The following is an 18,997-nucleotide window of genomic DNA, read 5'->3' as shown; positions in this document are numbered from 1 at the left end:
CTGACATCTCAGAGCCTGGAGCCTGCTTTGGATTCTGTGTCTCCCTCTCTGCCATTCTCCCGCTCACACTCTTGTTTGTCTCTCTCTAAAAAATAAACATTAAAAAACTTAAAAAGAGAAGAGCTAATATCCCTTCCTTATATATAAATAGACCTTAGAAATTGAGGGGAAAAGGTAAAAAGCCTGATAGAAAATCAGGCAAAAGACATAAGGAAAAGCGGCTGGCTCTGTCGGTAGAACAGGCAATTCTTGATCTCGGGATCATGAGTCTGAGCTCCACAACAGGGACAAAGTTTACTTAAAAATATACATATATAAAGCAGTAATTAAAAAATTAAATTAAAATGTCTCCTAAATATATGAACATATATTTTAAAATATATGACTTCACTTATAATAAGAGAAAGGAGATTAAAAACATATTGAGATAAAACTTCTTCTTTTAAAATTGAGGTATAATTGAAATACAATATTATATTAGTTTCATGTAGACAACACAGTGACTCAACATTTTTATACATTGTGAAATGATCACCACAACAAGTCTAGTTACCATCTGTCACCATACAAAGTTGATACAATATTATTGACTATATTCCCTATGGCATACATTGCCCCTGACCAATTTATTTTATTAAAGTTGGCATTCTTGTTCCCCTTCAATCATTTTGCTCTCCCCCAAGCCCCTCCCTTCTAGTAACCAACAATTTGTTCTCTGTATTTATGAGTATGAGTCTTGTTATATTTGTTTGCTTTGTTTTTTAGATTCCACATATAAGTAAAGTCATGAAGTATTTGTCTTTCTCTGACTTATTTGCCTTAGCATAATCATATCCTCAAAGTCTGGCTAGCCATGCTGTCACAAATGGCAAGATTTCATTCTCTCTTTTTTTTTAATGGCTGAGTAGTGTTCTACTGTGCATGTGTATATACACATCATATAAACATATATATGTACATACACGACACGTCTTCTTTATCCACTCACCCACTGATGAATACTTAGGTTGTTTCAATCAAAAAGATACATGCACCCCTACATTTGTTGCAGCATTATTTAATAGCCAAGATAAAATTTCTTATGTATAACTTTGAAGACACCTCCCAAAATACAGAAATATATATTCATACATTCCTTTATTACAGTAGTGTTTGCAATTGAAAAATACTGGGAAAAATCTATATGTACATATAGGAGAATAATTGAGTAGACTAATATAGCTACATCATGAAATACTATGAAGCTATAAAAAAGAACGATCTCTATGAAATAATATAAAGTGATTTTCAGGCCTCCATGGTATGTCACCTTTTTTATAAGAGGAAATAAAATATATGTGAACTTCTTAATTTTTTCCAATAATTTACAAGAAACCAATGACACTGATTTCCCACAGGGGATAGTGGGAATGGGGGGGAAAGAAATGGTATGTACCTTTCTGCATACACTTCTTTTGTATAGCTTACACTTATGGAACCATGTTGCAATGTTTTACATATCCAAAAAAAAAAAAGCAGTAAGAATGGGGAAAGGGGGGCAGGTACCTGGGTGGCTCAGTCGGTTAAGTGGCCAACTCTTGATTTCAGCTCAGGTCATGATCTCACCCTTGTGAGATCAAGCCCAACATTGGGCGTGGAACCTGCCCAAGATTCTCTCTCTCCCTCTGCTCCTCCCCCCGTCTCAAAAAATAAATGGGTAAAATGAACCCAAAATTAGTAACAAAGATAACCAAATAAACCTAACTACATTCCCAATAAACAACCGTACCTTAGAGAAAGAAAAAAGAACCAACTAACTCTGAACACAATATTTTGTACAGCCCATCTATAAGTCTATGTTGAATCCTAGTTAATTGGTTTGTTTTACAAAGTGATATAGGTTAGTAATTCTGAAAATAATTTTTAGGTATTCTAGGGTTGAGTGAATAAGGAAATATGTTGAGAATAATTAAAATTTCTCACTGCCAGAGAAGTGAGCTGAAATATGGGAGGGGTGAAGACTGAAATGAATCCTGTGATGTCGGATTGGAATTAGGGCTATAATTATAAACTCTTGGTTTTTAATACAGAGATTATTATTAACTGGGTAGGCAGTCAGAGAGGCAGATAGATATAGGAAAGTATATAGGTACATGTATATCTTGTATTTGTTTTCACTGTGAGAGCCAGAAGCAATAATACCCATCAGCAACGATACTCAGCAGCTCTCAGATCTTGGTTTCTAAGTACCATTCTCTATTAAAAGGAATTGGAGTTGGTGCACAAAAAGCACAATAAATCATACCAGAAAAATAAAAAAAAAGTTTCCAAGAACTTATGGGGACATATCACAAGGACAAAGGTACTTCTCTGAAGGTATACTTCTTATATTTGCACGATCTGGACAGAGAGACAAATGAGAGCCACAAACTGCTTACTTAAATGCTTAAATCAATAGATCAAACTAATGACCTGTTAAATGAGATATACTCATTCCATCCTACTTTGGCAAATGCATCTGTACATAAAAACAAAAATCAGAAGATACATGTATAGTTTTCACCTGGCTATAAGTCAGCAAAATATATCTTAAAAAAAAAAGGGATATAGGAACTGACTAGAAGGGGCTCCCACTAAGACTGGGACAATCTGAGCATAAAAATAAATAATAATGGCAATAGGTTATCATGGACTCAGTACAATCAGAATCTATGAGTTTTCACTAATAGAAATAAATAATACATTAAAAACAAGGGAGAAAGGAGAGCCCATCCTCACAATAGATGTTAACCAATACATAAATTATCATGGAATGAGAAAAAACATCCTTTGGCAAACATCTTATCAAGAATTGATTCAGACAAGAATCATCAACAAATGCTAAAACTAAGGGAAGAAAGTTTGATGAAGAACAGGATGTTTACCTAGTCTAGAAATAAATCCTCACAAAATATGTATACATTAAAAAGAAACAGTAACTTTACAGTGAGGAAAAACTTGGTGGAGAACACTTTAAGGATCAACTTTAACATTACCTATAATGGCACACATGGATATAAAGTGCCTCCTGATATGATGCACTGGGAAGAATTCAATATCACTTTTGTAGTATTCCTGCCAAAAAAGGCATAACTTTAATCTAATCCCGAGCAAACCCAACACGGGGACATTCTGCAAAATAACTGGCCTATCATAATTTTCAAGACTCAAGGTCAAGAGAGCCAAGGAAAGGCTGAGATATAACGAATCTAAAGAGACATGACAACTAAATGTAACAAGTGATCCTGGGCCAGATTAAAAAAACAAAAACAAAAAAATCTGACATAAAGGACATAATTGAGTCAAGTGGCAAAGCTGGGACTAATGGTATTACATCAACATTAATTTCCTGGTAATTGTATTGTACTGTATTGGAAATGCATGTTGAAGCATTTAGGTGTAAAGGGATGACAGATCACTGACTGACAGATTGATAGATAGACAGTGTTGGGGAGACAGAGAGAGAGAACGGAATGGTAAAGCAAATATGGTAATCTGTAAGCAATTAGGGAGCTAGGGTGGTCTATGAAAGCTCTTTATGTTATTCTTGACACTTTTCTGTAAGTTTGAAATGACTTTGAAACAAGGAGTCAAAAATATTTGCCAGAGTAGAGGGAGTGAATTGGGGTAGATCAAAGAAGACTGGCAATGGGTTGATCATTGTTGAAATAAGGGCATACAGAAATGAGTCTATGATACTCTTTATTTTTGTACAAGTTTGAAATTTTCCATATTAACAAATTTCTTAAAGGGAGAGAATATTTTTTTGCCACATCCTGAATATATTGTGTTCTCTTTGTCTCAGCTATTACCACCTTTCTCTACAGCCATTATCTCTTTCCTAAATGGCTGCAATAGCTTTCTGTCCACTCTACCTACCTACAGCCTTTCTTGACCCTGATAATTCATGCCTCTCTGTAATCTTTTAACTGCCTAGGACAGATCCCACTAATCCCTATTTAAACTCTCCAATGGATTCCTGGTAGACTAAGGGTAAAACCCCAGCTCTTCCCCTTGATTGCTACTTCCCTGCATAAACCAACATTGCCATTTCTTCTTTTTACTACTTTCTCCCTCTAGGCAGATTGCTTTTGTTTACAATCCCTGAACCTACTCAATTCATTTTGTCCTCAGGGCCTTTACATTTGCTGTTCCCTCTGCCTGGAATCTCATAATCTTCATGTCCTGATCATTTGAGTTCTGTATCTGTCACTTCCTCAAGATGCCTTCCCTGATGGTTCCACTCAATTGCCACACTCTCCAGTCACCCTCTATCATAGATCATTCTTTTCTATTCTCACCCATCCTTACATGAAATTGTAATTTTTATGAACTTTCCATGCTTCCCACCAGATATAAAGAAAGACCATGAAGGCAAGAGACTTGCTCATTCTTTTCACTGATGGCACAGTACCTGGCACATACTGATCATGCCATAAAAAATGGGGGATGTTAGACATTCAAATTCTAGTTTTGTTTTTCATTGGTTGAGTGAACTTGGGTAAATCCCTTGGGCAAATCCCTTGGGCAAATTCCTTAATCTTTCTGAATCACACTGTCCTCATCTATGGAATGGTAGCAATACCCAATGCACATCTCACTGGGTTAAACAAAATTTTGAACGCACATGTGCCTGAGAGATGCAAAGAAGTAGACGTGCATGGCTTTATTATTATAATGAATTGATACTGGGATTATTGACAAAATCATGTTCCCTGTCTAAAAGAGAATAAATTCTAAGCTTTTAACTATAGCCTGCTAAGTCCTCCCACCCCTCATTATCTGCTTCCTGTCTTTCTCTCTCTGGCCTTCTATCTATATCTCAGAATCAATCCTATCAAATCTTCCCAAATCATGGAATGATACAATTTGGGCCTCTGCTCAGATGCTTCCTTTATAGGACACGCTCAGTCCTCTGACCTATTGTCTGAATGAGAAATACCCACTTACCTTCAAAATTCAGATGAATTGTCATTTTTTTCTATGAAACTTTTCCTAAGTACCTTCTCATCCCCTCCATCTCCAGGCTTCCAGGGGTACAGTGGGTACTCCACCAATGAGACCCCTGATACGGTTTATTATACACATTTGTTTTCATGACTGTCTTTCCCACTGTACTGTGCGTTCTCCAGGGCAGGAACTGACCTTATTTACCTATTTACCTGTGTATCTCCCCACCAGATCAGAGCAAGCCCTTAATAAATGACTGTTGGATTTTTGCTGCCACCACCACCACCATCAGCAGCAGCAGCAGCATCTCCTTACAGAGGAGAGAATGGCCAATGATGACACAGTTTTGCAGAATAAACAAATGCAGATAAATGGGGGAGACTGGGTTCAAGTCATGGCTCTGACCTTGGGCAAATCACTTCCCCACTCTGGACAACAGTTTCTTTTTCTGTTGTAAGAAGGGCACCGTATAATCTATACACTCCCTTCTAAAACTACATTTCATGCTTCCCATTCCTCAACACTAGAATTATACTCTAATTGGGATGTCCAAAGTGTGGTTCCTGGGCCTCATAGAGAGAGCGTTAGACCTTCCACAAGGGACTGGGAACTCCCAGGTCTAAACCAACGGAAGCTAGAGCCGTCCTTCATGCCTCCCTGCACAGCTCTTATCTGACCTTAATGATCACGGCTCTCTGTGAGAGATCCTTTGAGCTGTAATTACTAATTGATGTTTGTAAAGTCTTTGAAATTCTCAGGTGACAGATGTAATCAAGGGCCAATTTATTATGATAATTGTTATTAGTACAGCTCCTCATTATTTGTTGATGTTAACGGCAGGGCCAGCAGGTGTTTCAAGATTAAGCAGGGGATTGAGGCTGGCCATATCTGGGCAGAGAAAGAGATAAATGTGATGTGTGGGGGATCTGAGGTCTTTTAGAGACCCTGCTGATTTCAGTCTAGTCAGATTCCACTTTGTGGGGTAATGAATCAGCATCAAGGCACTAAATGTATAAGGCTGCCTAATGGCATTTTTACATGTTCATGTTCAAACCCAGCTCGGTCTCTTGCTCCTGGAATGTGCTTCGGCACATCCTCAGTCTTGGCTTGCTCATCTGCTAAATGAAGATACATACAGTATGAATTTACACTTGCTGTGTAATTGTGCAATTTACACTTGCTTGAGGCAAGGAAGAGCGGATGTGGGAAGACCAGTTAGGAGGCTGTTGAGGTTTCCCAGGCACAAGATGATGATATTTAGGATGAGGATGGTGACATTGGAAATGAGAAGAATATGTGGATTGAAGAAAATTTGTCGAACCATTAGGATTTGGTGAGCAACTGGATACAGCAAGTGAGATGTCTTGGGCAATCCAGACTTCTAAGATAGGAAAGACCCAGGGATCTTTTTGGAGGGGAGGAATGAACAATTCAGTTTTTAAGAAGTCATTGCTTACTATCTCCACCAGTCTCATGTAGGTTTGGTTTCTGTGAATCTCTTCAACTCTGCAGCCCAATAAATTGAGTTAATGGGCAAATCTGGGGGCCATGATGCAAAGGTTGGAACGTGACCAACATTCAGTTTCCAGGAAGGGCTTGCAGAACTGCCCACTTGTTTCTCTGTAAGTACATTTCTAACCTCCCTTTGAAATCTCACTCTTCCTGTCTCCTCGATGTATCCAGTGTGCCAACTGGTGTCTTTGCATACTTTGGACTTCGCTGATTTTGTTTCTCCTCCCTTAATTACCTCCTCCTGAACCCTATTCCCAGTCTATTCAAATTTGATTGATGGGTTTCAAAAGTCTGTGCACCGACTGATTTTTCGTGTCCTTTCCTTAGTACACCTCTATACTCTGCCTCATATATATCACCTGTGACATTCTAATAATGATAGCTGACACTAACTCAGTGTTTATTGCAAGCCAAGCACCATGATAAGCATTTTTAATGCATCTTCTTATTTAATATTTACATTTTGATAAAGTTGATACTATGGGCATAAAAATTTTCCAAATGAGAACTTGATTCATAGAGTCTAAATCACTTTCCTAAGGTCACATGGATGGTCAGTGCCAACCTATGCAACAGACTCTGTACCAGGTATGTTCATCAACAATGCCTAGGGAAAAAAATCTTTGAGATCCATTAACTTATTTAATGGAATTAATTGATGGCATTAATGCTATTATACAGCACAAGAAACAAAATCACTGAGTGTAAATGACTCCATTAAATTTCAATTTAATATTGTATCACAATGTTGATTGGGAAGCAGAGATAGTATGGTATTGGAGTAGAGATAGTGTTGAGTGTTGGAGTAGAGATAGTATGATATTGGCCAGTATCTCCTCAGGGCCCCTTATGTAAGAATATACATGATAAATCTCCCTTCTAGAGTCTCCCATGGAAAGTATGTATGCTTCTTTCCATGAAGAGAAGCTTTGCAAATCTGCCATACATTCCTTTTTGCCTTTGCTTCCAGGAAGCTCAGGAGGTACAGCTAATGTTCTATTTCATTAACCACCTATGTTAGGCCTCTAGTGTAATGACAGCGTTTCTTCTGCTAAGATTCTTGAGCTAATTTAAAATTTATATTAAGTCAGTATGCATACGTATTCACGTATATACACACATAATTATATACACATGCTAAAATATTTATGTGTATTATGCATGTATACACATATGCTGAATTTGCACACATGTGCATGCACAAACACATACACGTATATGTGATATCTTCATTCAAAAGGTGCTTAGGAATATGAATAAAGTTATCACAATCTATTATTTATTCCTTACAAAGACTCCGGGGAGCTTGGGAGGGCATATCTTGTCCCTACTTGACAGATGGGGAAACTGAAGTTTAGTAGGCAGGTATTCATTTCATGAAGCTGAAAAATAGCAGAGCCAGTTTTTAAAGTCATAGATCCAGTTTCCAAATTCAGTGGTATCCCAACTTTTTCACCATTTGGATGCCAATTGTGCCAAACTTCATAAGGACCCTTGGTTTGCAAGGGGCCTGATGGAAGCAGAAACCCCTGCTATATGGAAACTTAGGTTGCTATTTCCATGAGCCTTTTGAGGGCTGGGGGCTGGAGCCTCAACACCCAGACTGACAAGATTATCAGCTATCAACATTTGGGTAACCTCCATTTCCTTTTCCAAATGAGTCTAAAGTATCTTTGTGTTGAAAGGAAAATGTTCTTGGTCCCTCAGGTCTCATACCATGATAATAAAATCTGTAGGAACTAGGAGTGAGTGAAAAAATAAATTAGCAACCTGGGAGAGCTCATTTTGGTATTTGTACAAGGTGACACTCAGGGAATTTCTCTCTCACTTAGTAAGAGAAGTTTGAGCCCCAACAGGGCTTCAATAGAAGTTCAGAACTTTTAATAGCAGGTGCTAAGGCTCACATGGTAGAATGGATCTTAGAGGTAGGTATGCTCAGGAGGCTTGGTGATCCCCAGGATCTGAGGATTGGGAAGGAGGACTGGGCAGGTTGATCCGGCAGGCAAAGCAGGCTCCGGTGACAAAGCAGGACTTGGAGGGGCACTGACCAGGCCTAAGCTTTCCAAAGTGGTTATAGAAAGGTTTTGGTGATAACCCTGGCTTCCAAATGTCCATTTCAGTCTCCCTCTCTACTTTCACTCAGCTGCAGCAGAGCTGATACAATCCAGAGACAAGTTCCTAACATAGGACTATGGTAACAAGTCAGTAAAATAATACGTGGAGGTCTTCAGTTCACAGTTTTCTGATACTTTGGCAGCAATTGATGGGTGGGAGAGATCTAAAGTTTTCTGAGGCCTCTCAACCATACTTCATGGTAGACTTGGAAGAACCACTGCTTTTCAAAGTGGAATAGTGTCAACAGGGAGTATTAGACATTTCTTTACCATGTATCGATGTAGATAAAATGAGAAAGCTGTTACTAAAATCCCTTCTTCAGTATGAAGTAACTGAGATTCTATGAGATTGTTGGATGCTCCTGGCAGTCTATTCATTCACTGATTTAAATGGAGTCGCTTTGTGAGACCAATTGGGAAGTAGCACAGGTGATAGCATCTTCTTAGTGTCTGGGATGCAGTAGGAGCACAATAATAGAAAGTTCTCAGGATCTGTAATAGGAAATGGACAGGTGCTTCAAGATTGAGTGTATCATGGGAATTTTATGGAAAAGTTTCATTATGGGCAATAATAAGGAAGTGTGGTGGTCATTAAGGATGTTCTCAAATACCTTAAGTTCACATTCTTGGCACTTGGCTGGAATCAGCTGCCTCATTGTTTTTGAAGTTAAGCATGGCCGCATAAATAGCCTTGGCCAATGAAATGTCCAAGTGGTGGGTATCATTTTGTGTGGAAACTTTTTAGAATGAGCGCCCTTTTGCCACCTTTCTCTTTCTCTGTCTTGGTGATTGTGTAAACATATGTCAAAATGGACTTTCCCTTAGCCTCAGCCCCCTGAGTGACTATGATGAACAGAGTCCTTCTGCCGACCCATTCTGGACATGCAGAAGGAATGAACAATATTTCTTTTTCTGATAATACATGGATATTTCATGGTTGTTTGCTACTATAGCATAAATTAGTTTGTCCTAACCAATACAGGGGTTTTCTTATAAATTCCCTGATTGGAATATCTAAAACCCAAGTCATGAGATAGCCCTGTATGATCTTAACCCTAACCCATCTGAGCTTGGGCCTCCCCTATCTTCTCATTCCATGGTCCACCTGAGCTTTCCTCACGTGACAAGTGAGAAGTCACTAAAGGAGACAAGTGAGAAGTCACTAAAGGAGAAATAGAATCAGGAAACGGGGTTGGGAGGGGCAAGATCACTCCCCAAAGACAAAATCAATTATGTCACAAGATTTAACAAGAACAGAGGTCAGACTTGGACCATGTGTGAAACATTAAACTAATAAAAATAAAGCCTGAAGTGAAGTTATGAAGCAATTAAGTGATGGGTGAGTCAAGACAGTCAACAGCTGCCACATAGACATAGTTCCTGAGGTTAGATAAGGACGCTCCAACCTTCCCCTGCCTCAGGAGAGGAGCTGCAGGAAAGCAGCAAAAAGGAAAAGAACTTGGGCAGGGGGTGGGGGAGGTAGGTCATTCATCTTGAGATGTTAAGTAACAGCACAAGTTCACATCATTGGAAATAGCCCAAATTCAAAGCCAAGTCTGTCTGATGACTGACAACCTCTCAGTTCTTTCCATGCCTCAGAAAACCAATCCATGTACAAACATTCTTTTAACAGTTTTTGGACACAACTAAATATAGCTCCTTCCAGTACATTCAGAGACGCAGAACTCTCCATAACCACACTCTACCTAGATAATCCTCACTATTATAATGTGATTACACTGCAAACATGAGGACCCCTTCAAAATAGCATCTGGCTTCCAACTGCTCTCAAGAGGCAATTGAGTTCAGGAGCTGGAAGAGAAAGCGAGAGAATGAGAACAATCACCCTCTACTTCCCAATTCTCTTATTTAGATCACCATTTGGCAGAGGCATCATCCAGGTTAAATGTGCTCCTACATGATGAAAAAGATATGGCAAGGAAAGAGTTTTCTCTCTGCATAAATATAACAGGCACAACAACCCTGCCCAAGAAAAGGTGGCTTCTGGTGGATATTTGCATGAATTTGCCACACTTGTTTTGCATCCAACCGTTAATTATGGTCCTTTCAACTTCACAATTATGGCTAATGGTGGTGGGGATGCAGAGAACAGTAGATTCAGCAGACCTCATTCTGGGAGGAGTGGGGGAGAAAACAATGCAAAACTGCACCCACCTGCTGTTTACAACTGAGACAGTTACTCTGGGTACCATTTGGAAGATTTGGAGGAAATCAAGGCTGCCCAGGAGCCTGGAGCTTGGGAAATGAGACAGCTGGGGAAAAGTCTTACTGCTATGATGGAAGGAAGGTCCTCCAGGGGCTCATCTGTCTATGGTGAAAATAGCTCAGAACCACATCTCTCATGCCACACAGAATGGAAATTCAGACTGCACTGACACTTACTTGGTAGCTTTCAGAATTCAAGATCTTTTCTCATTTAATCTTCAAAATGACTGTGTGAGTTTTATATTACCATTTCGATTTCATAAGCAAGAAAACAGACTCACAAACAAGAAACAGTTCAAAACAGTTCATACTCTCATTCATTCACTCATGCAACAATCATCAAGTATCTACTATGTGTTAAATATTGTATTTAGTATGGAGAATACAGAGGCAAACAAAACAGAGCTGCTACCTCCGGTAGCTCTCAGTTTAAGGATGAAGGCATGCACTACGCAAAAGTAAGTGCAATTAAAAGTGTGCTCAGTGTTATAAAAAAAAAAAAAGAACAGGTTAACATGTAAGTGAGTACTGGCATGGACAGCTCTTAGAAAATATAAATGCAAAGTTCTCAGAGGATGGGACATCGAAAAGGAGGCCTGAAAAATGAGAAGGTACTAGTTCTGCAAAGAATGAAGAGAAGAGACAGTCAGGTAGAATTACAGCTTGCATAACGGCCCCAAAGTGAGAAAAATATCTTGGAATGTTAGGGAAATAATGTTTTAGAAAATGGTAAGGCGAGGAGGGGTAGTGAACATGTAGCAGGCATGGTCTAACTATCTTTGAAGTACAATTCTAGGTTCTAGGCATCGTTTTGAAGGAGGGCATTGGAAAAAAGGAGTATGTCTATGAAAGTACAGAATAAATAGGATTGAGAAGATAGAGAAAATCATTCCAAGTGAGAAACAGAAGTAACTGCATGTTAGATATCAATAAGATATAGCCTGGGTGACCAAACAAAGATGGTAGTTGGTACGGTCTTATTTTCTCCAAGAGGCTGACATGGGAAGAAAGATTTGATTTGTTCAAATAAATACAAGTGCCCAAGAGTACAGAGTTAAGAAGACCAAATTTGGCTTTATAGAAGGAAGAAAGTTCTAATAATTTTACTTGCTCACAAAGGAATCAACTCTTTCCCTCCAGAGAATTGCAGTGATCAAGCTGAGGTTCTATGATGCCCTGCCAAGAACACCTTATTGGAGATTTCTTTGTAGGCTGCTGGTCTGCATTAGATGACACTGCAAAATTACCCAGTTCTAAAATGATATAATAGATCTATGATATAGCCATATCCAAAATAAATGGTTACAATATGGCTTGATTCACAAGAAAGACTGGCACTGAGGAGTCAGAACCAAGGACAGTGCTCTAACAGCCAACACTGCCTTTGTTCTCCATAAGAAAGCATCAATGGCTAAATGTGATATTACTAATCTGATCAAAATTCCCAGTAAAAGTGCCTGTCAACAATCCACACTTCAGGAAAATACCTGCAAGGTCTCTGAGCACCATGCCTCATGATGTACATCATACTTGGGCTCCCCATTGTGTTTACAGAGATGGATTAAAATACTTCCACATTTATGTAGATTACTGTAGAATTTACAGAATATCCTTATCCTCATCCCATTAATATTCAACACAGATCTTATGTCAACATTTAATGAGTGAAGAAATGCCTTTTTTTGACGTTTGGTATGCACTTGCTAGAGGTTTACTTAATTAATTGATCAATCACATGTAACTATTTTTAATAGCTTACTTAAAATCAGAGTTATTAGGGTTTTGTGCGTAGGTAGTCTGATTGCACAGGCTGGATATTTATCCAGTCTGGTGAACTGAAAAAAAAAACTCTATTTAATATCCAGAATAAATATACCTGGACCCTAAAATTTTCTTACCCCATCCTGATGAAACTTGCAGGTAGGGTTGGGAGCAATAAAATTGATTGACAGTAAGTTATTCAATCTGGCCAACGACTATCCTGCAACAAATGGCCATTTTTTGCTTTCCTTTAATTTGTTTTAATTTAATGTGACTTGGCCTCATCCTTTGTTTGGTTTTAATCTTCTAGTAATATGGAAATAGCTTGATCCAAGATATTTTTTCCTCTTTAAAGAGGGGAACAAAGAACCACTTAAAAGAATCAAACCTGGTACTTTGGTCTTCTGGCTTGCTTTATAGTTGCTGATTTTCATCACTTACAGTTTCATCACTTACAGTTTCCTTTGCTTCTCCCCATTTTCTTTGTAGATTGTTGTTTCCTGTTTTTTAAAGGTTAGATTGGAAATCTGCCTTTATGTTTAAAAAAATTTACTTTTCAAAAATTCTCAGTATCAAAAATAAAGTAGTTGCTATTTGTTCCATCCTGTCTAAATTGGGGAAATTGGCAAATTTTTATTTACACTCATCAATCCTCCAACTCTTTCTCAGTTTCTGTTGACATAACAGCAGATTACAGACCTTGATTAGAATTGTTAATTCCTTACATGTTCTCTTTAATTACTTCTTTATATTAACCTTCTCTTTTGTAACATATTTATAGCAATTATTTAGCATTAACACTATGTTTAGTTAATTTCCAAGTTCAGTGTTGGTCTTTTCATTCTACATTTCTCTGTTCTTGATTTCTTTATTTTGATTCATTGCTTGGTCAATTGCTCTTTGAATGATTTATTAGAGGCAGAGCATGCGGGAGCCCCTGGATACTGAGAATGTCTTTCTGATGTATTTACACAAGAACAACAACTGGGCTGATAAAGAATTTGTGGGTTATAACATTTTCTCCTCAAAAATCCTCCAGGCTTAACTGCATTGTCTGCTGCCCTTTATGAGATGGAGAAATCTGAGAGGGGCCGGCAGAGATTTGTTAGACTGAGAATGGCTTTTCTGCTCCTATGACTCTTTAACTTAACTCTTTTCAGTATAACTTAATACTAAATACAGTAATTTGAAATAGTGTGTAGTTTTTTCCTTGTCAGAAAAATACAACATGCTGAGCATCCGGCTCCCATAGCTCTTCCTCTGCTCCTTTTTCTCTGTTTCCTCCTGTTCCTCTGTCCCTCTATGTTTCCCTCAAGACACCTGGCATAAGCACCCATCCAATTCCTTTCCTGCAAATCTTAGTTCCAAAATGGGAGCGCACATGGTGTGGGATGGAAGGCATAAGTAATTAAATGGCCTTGTTCATCCGGAAGCAGTAGTAGAAACTACTTCCTGGATGAGGTAGCTTCAGAGTGGGGTGACTTCTTTCCCAATGGCAAGCCTCCTTCCTTGAGGAAGTAGTTTACTGTGTGAAGTTTGTAAAGCCAAACCTCCCACAGTTCTCTTGCCTCACCTGCTTGTTCCACTCAAGGCCAACCACACTTGGGTTGGGGAATTCCTCCTGGGGTCCATTTGTCTCTATAGACTCGGTCTCCAGCTGGGTTTCTATTAGAGTCATGGTAGGAATGTGATATAGAGTGAACTGAGTACAGCTGCTACTCTTCTTCACAGCATGGAAACCCAAACAGCACCTCTTGACATGTCGCCAAGAGCAGAGAAAGCCACACCTTCTCAGAATTGTGTTCGACCAACAAACTGGCCAGTCTGGGATGCAGAGAAACAGAGACAAGATGGGCCCCCAGATGCTTTCTGCCCATCTTTATGTCTTCTTCCTCAATACATCAGAGTGTTTCATGCAGAGGAAATACCAGATGGACAGATGGAAGGCAGTCTGGCAGCTTCTCTTTGTAGTTTTAGACTCTGAGGAATGTTGCTTGGGCAAGTAATAAATGCAGAACTGAAATACCAGTGTGGAATTTAAATGGGTATGTGGACATTTAAAATGTTAATTAGTTCCTCAATCCAGGTTTCTCATAAGGTAATGGCTGCCACTGACAGACTAAACTCTCTATCTCGGCCACCAGAGCCTACAGAGGCTATTCAGCACACACTTCACCAAATCTTGCTTTTGTTTCAGCTTTCCTTTCTCCAGTGAGTTTCTCACTTCTCCAGATATACCATGGAACATGGCACACACCAGACTCCCTTATGTTAAGAAAAAGTCTTGCAGGGGAGGGGAGGGTTGCACATACTATGTAACCTTAATATGAACTATAGGGCTTAGCTAATGTCAGTGTTTGTTGTATATTTGTTGAGTGAAATATGGCAACCTGAGATATATGCACAAAAGCAAAATGGGAAATACTTGTGTCATAAGAGGAACTAAAGATATTTAGTTTGCAGAAAATAAGACCAGATGGGTGTATCTGAACAGAGGGGAAGTGGATGGTAGGAAAGATCTTATGTAACTGAAAGAATACCACCTAAGAAGGTGATTACATTGGTTCTCTTGGGACCTAAGGGTATGGACCAAGAGCATTGGGTAGAACCTATAATAAGAAACATATTTTGGGGCACCTAGGTGGCTCAGTCGGTTAAGCGTCCGACTTCAGCTCATGTCATGATCTCACAGTCTGTGAGTTCTTGACCCGTGTTGGGCTCTGTGCTGACCGCTCAGAGCCTGGAGCCTGCTTCAGATTCTGTCTCCCTCTCTCCCTGCCCCTCCCCCACTCATGCTCTGTCTCTGTCTCAAAAATAAATAAAAACATTAAAAACATGAAAAAAAATAAACATATTTCAGGCAGTACAATAGAAGGCTTTCTTAGAGCCACGGACACCCCAAAGATCGGTAAAATTACCACATAAAGAAGTAAGTTCTCGGTCATTAGAGATATTCAAGAATAAGCACTAATACCAGTTAACTGTGATGTTGTAATGTTGATTGTTTTATGTGTAGGGGGAGAGAGGTAGATATTTGGTGACCTTTCCCATCCTTTTCAGCCCCGTGATTTTGTGATGTTATGACTGGTATCCCATCTTGACCAAAGAAATATCTGACACTAAAAAAGTTTCCCTTGTCTTTGGGAGAAGAGAATATTTTCTAATGTGGAAATTTTCTATTGCTAATAATAAAAGAGTTAGTATTCACTGATTAACTACAACATGCTTAATGCATTCATAAATAACAGATAGGTATTTTATGGATGAGGAAATTAATCCTTAGATGGGCATGCAATGTTCCCAAAGGTGATTTGAAAGACCTTTTTTATCTTTTAATATTGAGGTCTGCAAATTTTTTCTGTAAAGGGTCATATAATAAATATTTTAGGCTTTATGTGGCATAAAGTCTCTGTCTAAACTACTCAACTGTATTGGTGTAGCATCAAAAGCAGCCTTAGACCAAGTAAATGAAAAGGCATTGCTGTACTTAAAAAAAAAAAAAAAGTGTGCGTGTGTGTGTGTGTGTGTGTGTGTGTGTGTGTGTGTGTATCAGTCATGGGGCTGGATTTGGTCCACAGGCCTTAGTTTGGCAACCTCTGCTCTAAAGCCATGCTACTTCTCATTTGAGAATAGGAAAATACAAACAAGGCAAGAAATGGCCTTCATGTGGCCATACTTACTCCATTGGCTTTGCTGAGTGCCTGGAAATAGATGCTGTAGCTTTTCAGAGGGGAAAGAGGAGGGTTCCAGTATCCATTATATGTCTTGTTGTCACCCACTGTAAATGGCTGGGTAACAGGCAGGTTGGCAGGCTTCAATTCAGCAGCAAAGTAGTGTAGAGAATCAAGGCTGGAGGCATTCCTATAGCTCACAGGCACCGAAAAGCACTCAATGATATCAGCTGCCCTCCGTGATTTTTGAAGTCGCTCCTCCTTGACAACCAGCTGATAAACACTGAACAGGAAAGAGAAGCAGATGAGCAATGATCTGGAGGGATGCACTTGTTATTTATTACCATTTCTGTCTACAACTGAACCTCCCTCCTGAGTTTTAGAATTATAAACCCACTGCTGTGTAGAAATAGATCTCCATTTAGATGTCCCAAGGCCAGCTCACACTGGATATATCCAAAATGTAACTTGGTCCCAACCCCTACAAACCTGCCTCTTCCTCCTTCTACCTTTCTTTCCTTAGTGAAGGGTAGCATTGGCCATCAAGTGACCAGATATTGAGTCTGGGGCTCATTTTCAATTCCTACCTCCTTAGATCTCACTCTGCCCCTATAAACAAAAAGCCCAGTTGACATCAGCAATCTGCATCTACCCCACCTCTTTTTCTTCCTTCATTGATAATGCTTAGGTTGGGCACTTCCCTACCTCTTCCCGGATTCAACTGGTCTCTTTACCTCTAACTTACCTGATAAACTAGTCAACTCATTGATCTTCCTAAACATATAAACACAGTCTCTCTTCAAACTCTTTCATAAGCTGTTATCCTAATGATATAATCTGAACTCCTCATCCTGGCACTGGGGACACTTGTGCCTGGCTTCCAGTCTGTCTTTCAGAAACTCTTAGTTTGGACCCCTCATTCCAGTGGATCCAGACAAACATCCTTGGGATTTCACTCCATCAGTTCATGCTTCCTCCACATGCAATGTCTTCTATCCACTTCTGTCTGGGGAAGACTTTCCCTAAAGGCTGAGTCTATCTTTCATCTCCTCAATGAAGCCTGTCTAGACCCTCTAACTCTGAATGAGTTTCCCCCCACCTTAGTTCCCCTACAACTCACTAATGGATATCCTCTTGGGATTGTAAGAATATGAGCACAGGACTGTTTCTCTGGTTAGACTGTTACCTTTTTGGACAGTGGGAGTTGTGGCTTAGTTATTTCTGCATCATTTATCCCAACCCCACATTGCCCACTAGGTTGCCTGATACCCATAAAGTCATCACTGAATGCTTGTTCAAGTAAACCAAATTAAATTGAGTTAAAATTGAAAGTAGGCATGAAACTAAATATGACTGGATACAGAATCCCTAATCAAAATAAACAGTGAATACTCTGAGCTCCTGTCTAGTGATTGTGTACCATTCCCTTCAACTTGGAAGGAAGTAAGAAGGTACCAGTCTGTGAAGAGAGATGACTGAGCCTTGAACACCAGCTGTAGGTCAAATATGTAGGCTCCTTTTATAAAAGTTATCCTAAACGTTGGTGGATCTGGATGGCATTTTATTATCTCTTTGAATGTCCACAGTTTGTATCTCTCTGTAAATACTTTTCTTTTAGAAGATCTTTCTTGCAGAGCTCTCTGGACTCATGACCTAAGACAAAAGATCAATTGCCCAAAGAGTGCCCCCAGGAAATTTTTGTGAATTAAAGGTGACTTCAGCAGTCACCCAAACCAATCTTCTAAAGATGGCATAGTGAGATAGCACATGGTTTATGAAAATGGAGCATGGTGAGCGCTACCATCCTTTAATCAAGCCGTCCATCTAAATACACTCGGTTAAGAAGCATAACTTGGACAAAGACAGAGGCAGAGGACTATTTCACTAAAATAAAAGGGTATAGAGGGACTAACCCAAGGAAACATGATACAATATGGCAGGGCTTCTCCTGAATCTCCTTGAGCATGGGGATCGTCAACAATGCAGATGGAAAAAAAATACACCATGTGAATGTTTGCCACACTTGGAAGAGAGTGATACCTTGAGTGGAGGAGAGCAATAGCTCAGTGAGCATGTGTATTCTCTGATGGGCACAACTGGATGAGAACTCAGCAGCCCAGAGTGCAGGTGAGTGTCATGTGAGTGGATATGGCCACTTCTCTGGGAGGGCAGACTACATCTGAGTGTGAATAATGTCCAAATGAGCATCTGTAGGACCTGGGTGTCTAAAAACTGAGCGAACACATATACTCTTTGAATGAGTGTGACATTCAGATGAATGTGTGTGGACACCTAAATGTGTATGACACGTGAGTGCGTCTAACATCCCAAAGTATATGTGTGTGTGACATCTATATGTGTTCATAAAACTGAAGTCTGTGGTGCCTGGGTGGCTCAGTCAGTTAAGCCTCCAAATCTTGATTTCGGCTCAGGTCATGATCTCTCAGTTTGTGAGTTCGAGCCCCACATCTGCACTGACAGTGCAGAGCCTGCTTGGGATTCTCTGTCTCCTTCTCTCTCTGACCCTCTCTTGCTTGTGCTCCCCTCTCTCAAAATAGATAAATAAATAAATAAATAAATAACACTAAAAGTATGTATTAAAAAAATTGAAGCCAATAAATGCCTAAATTAAATCATGACTTCAGGGCACATTCCCTCCTCAACTCTGGGGTCCTTCTCAATAGTATAACCACTATGTTTATCAAGACAGCTAAGCTCAAAAGTCTCTGAAAGACATCACCAAGA

The 18,997-nt window shown here is 39.4% G+C and overlaps 1 protein-coding gene across 1 annotated transcript in view; it reads right to left on the bottom strand.

Annotated features, from left to right (window-relative positions):
• Positions 1–18,997, bottom strand: part of PTPRT (protein tyrosine phosphatase receptor type T) — a 787,404-nt gene that overhangs the window by 218,732 nt on the left and 549,675 nt on the right. Inside the window, exon 12 of the mRNA XM_047069145.1 lies at positions 16,262–16,535. Within this exon, the coding sequence (XP_046925101.1) occupies positions 16,262–16,535 (274 nt within the window). The remainder of the gene's footprint in view (positions 1–16,261; positions 16,536–18,997) is intronic.

The sequence above is a fragment of the Lynx rufus genome, unplaced genomic scaffold, assembly GCF_022079265.1.
Source record: "Lynx rufus isolate CCGP_SWC_20201006 ecotype Redwood Valley unplaced genomic scaffold, mLynRuf1.p SCAF_8, whole genome shotgun sequence".
NCBI classification, from domain to species: Eukaryota; Metazoa; Chordata; class Mammalia; order Carnivora; family Felidae; genus Lynx; species Lynx rufus.
Note: the sequence above shows the minus strand (reverse complement) of the source record. Positions and strands in the feature narration are given on the sequence as shown.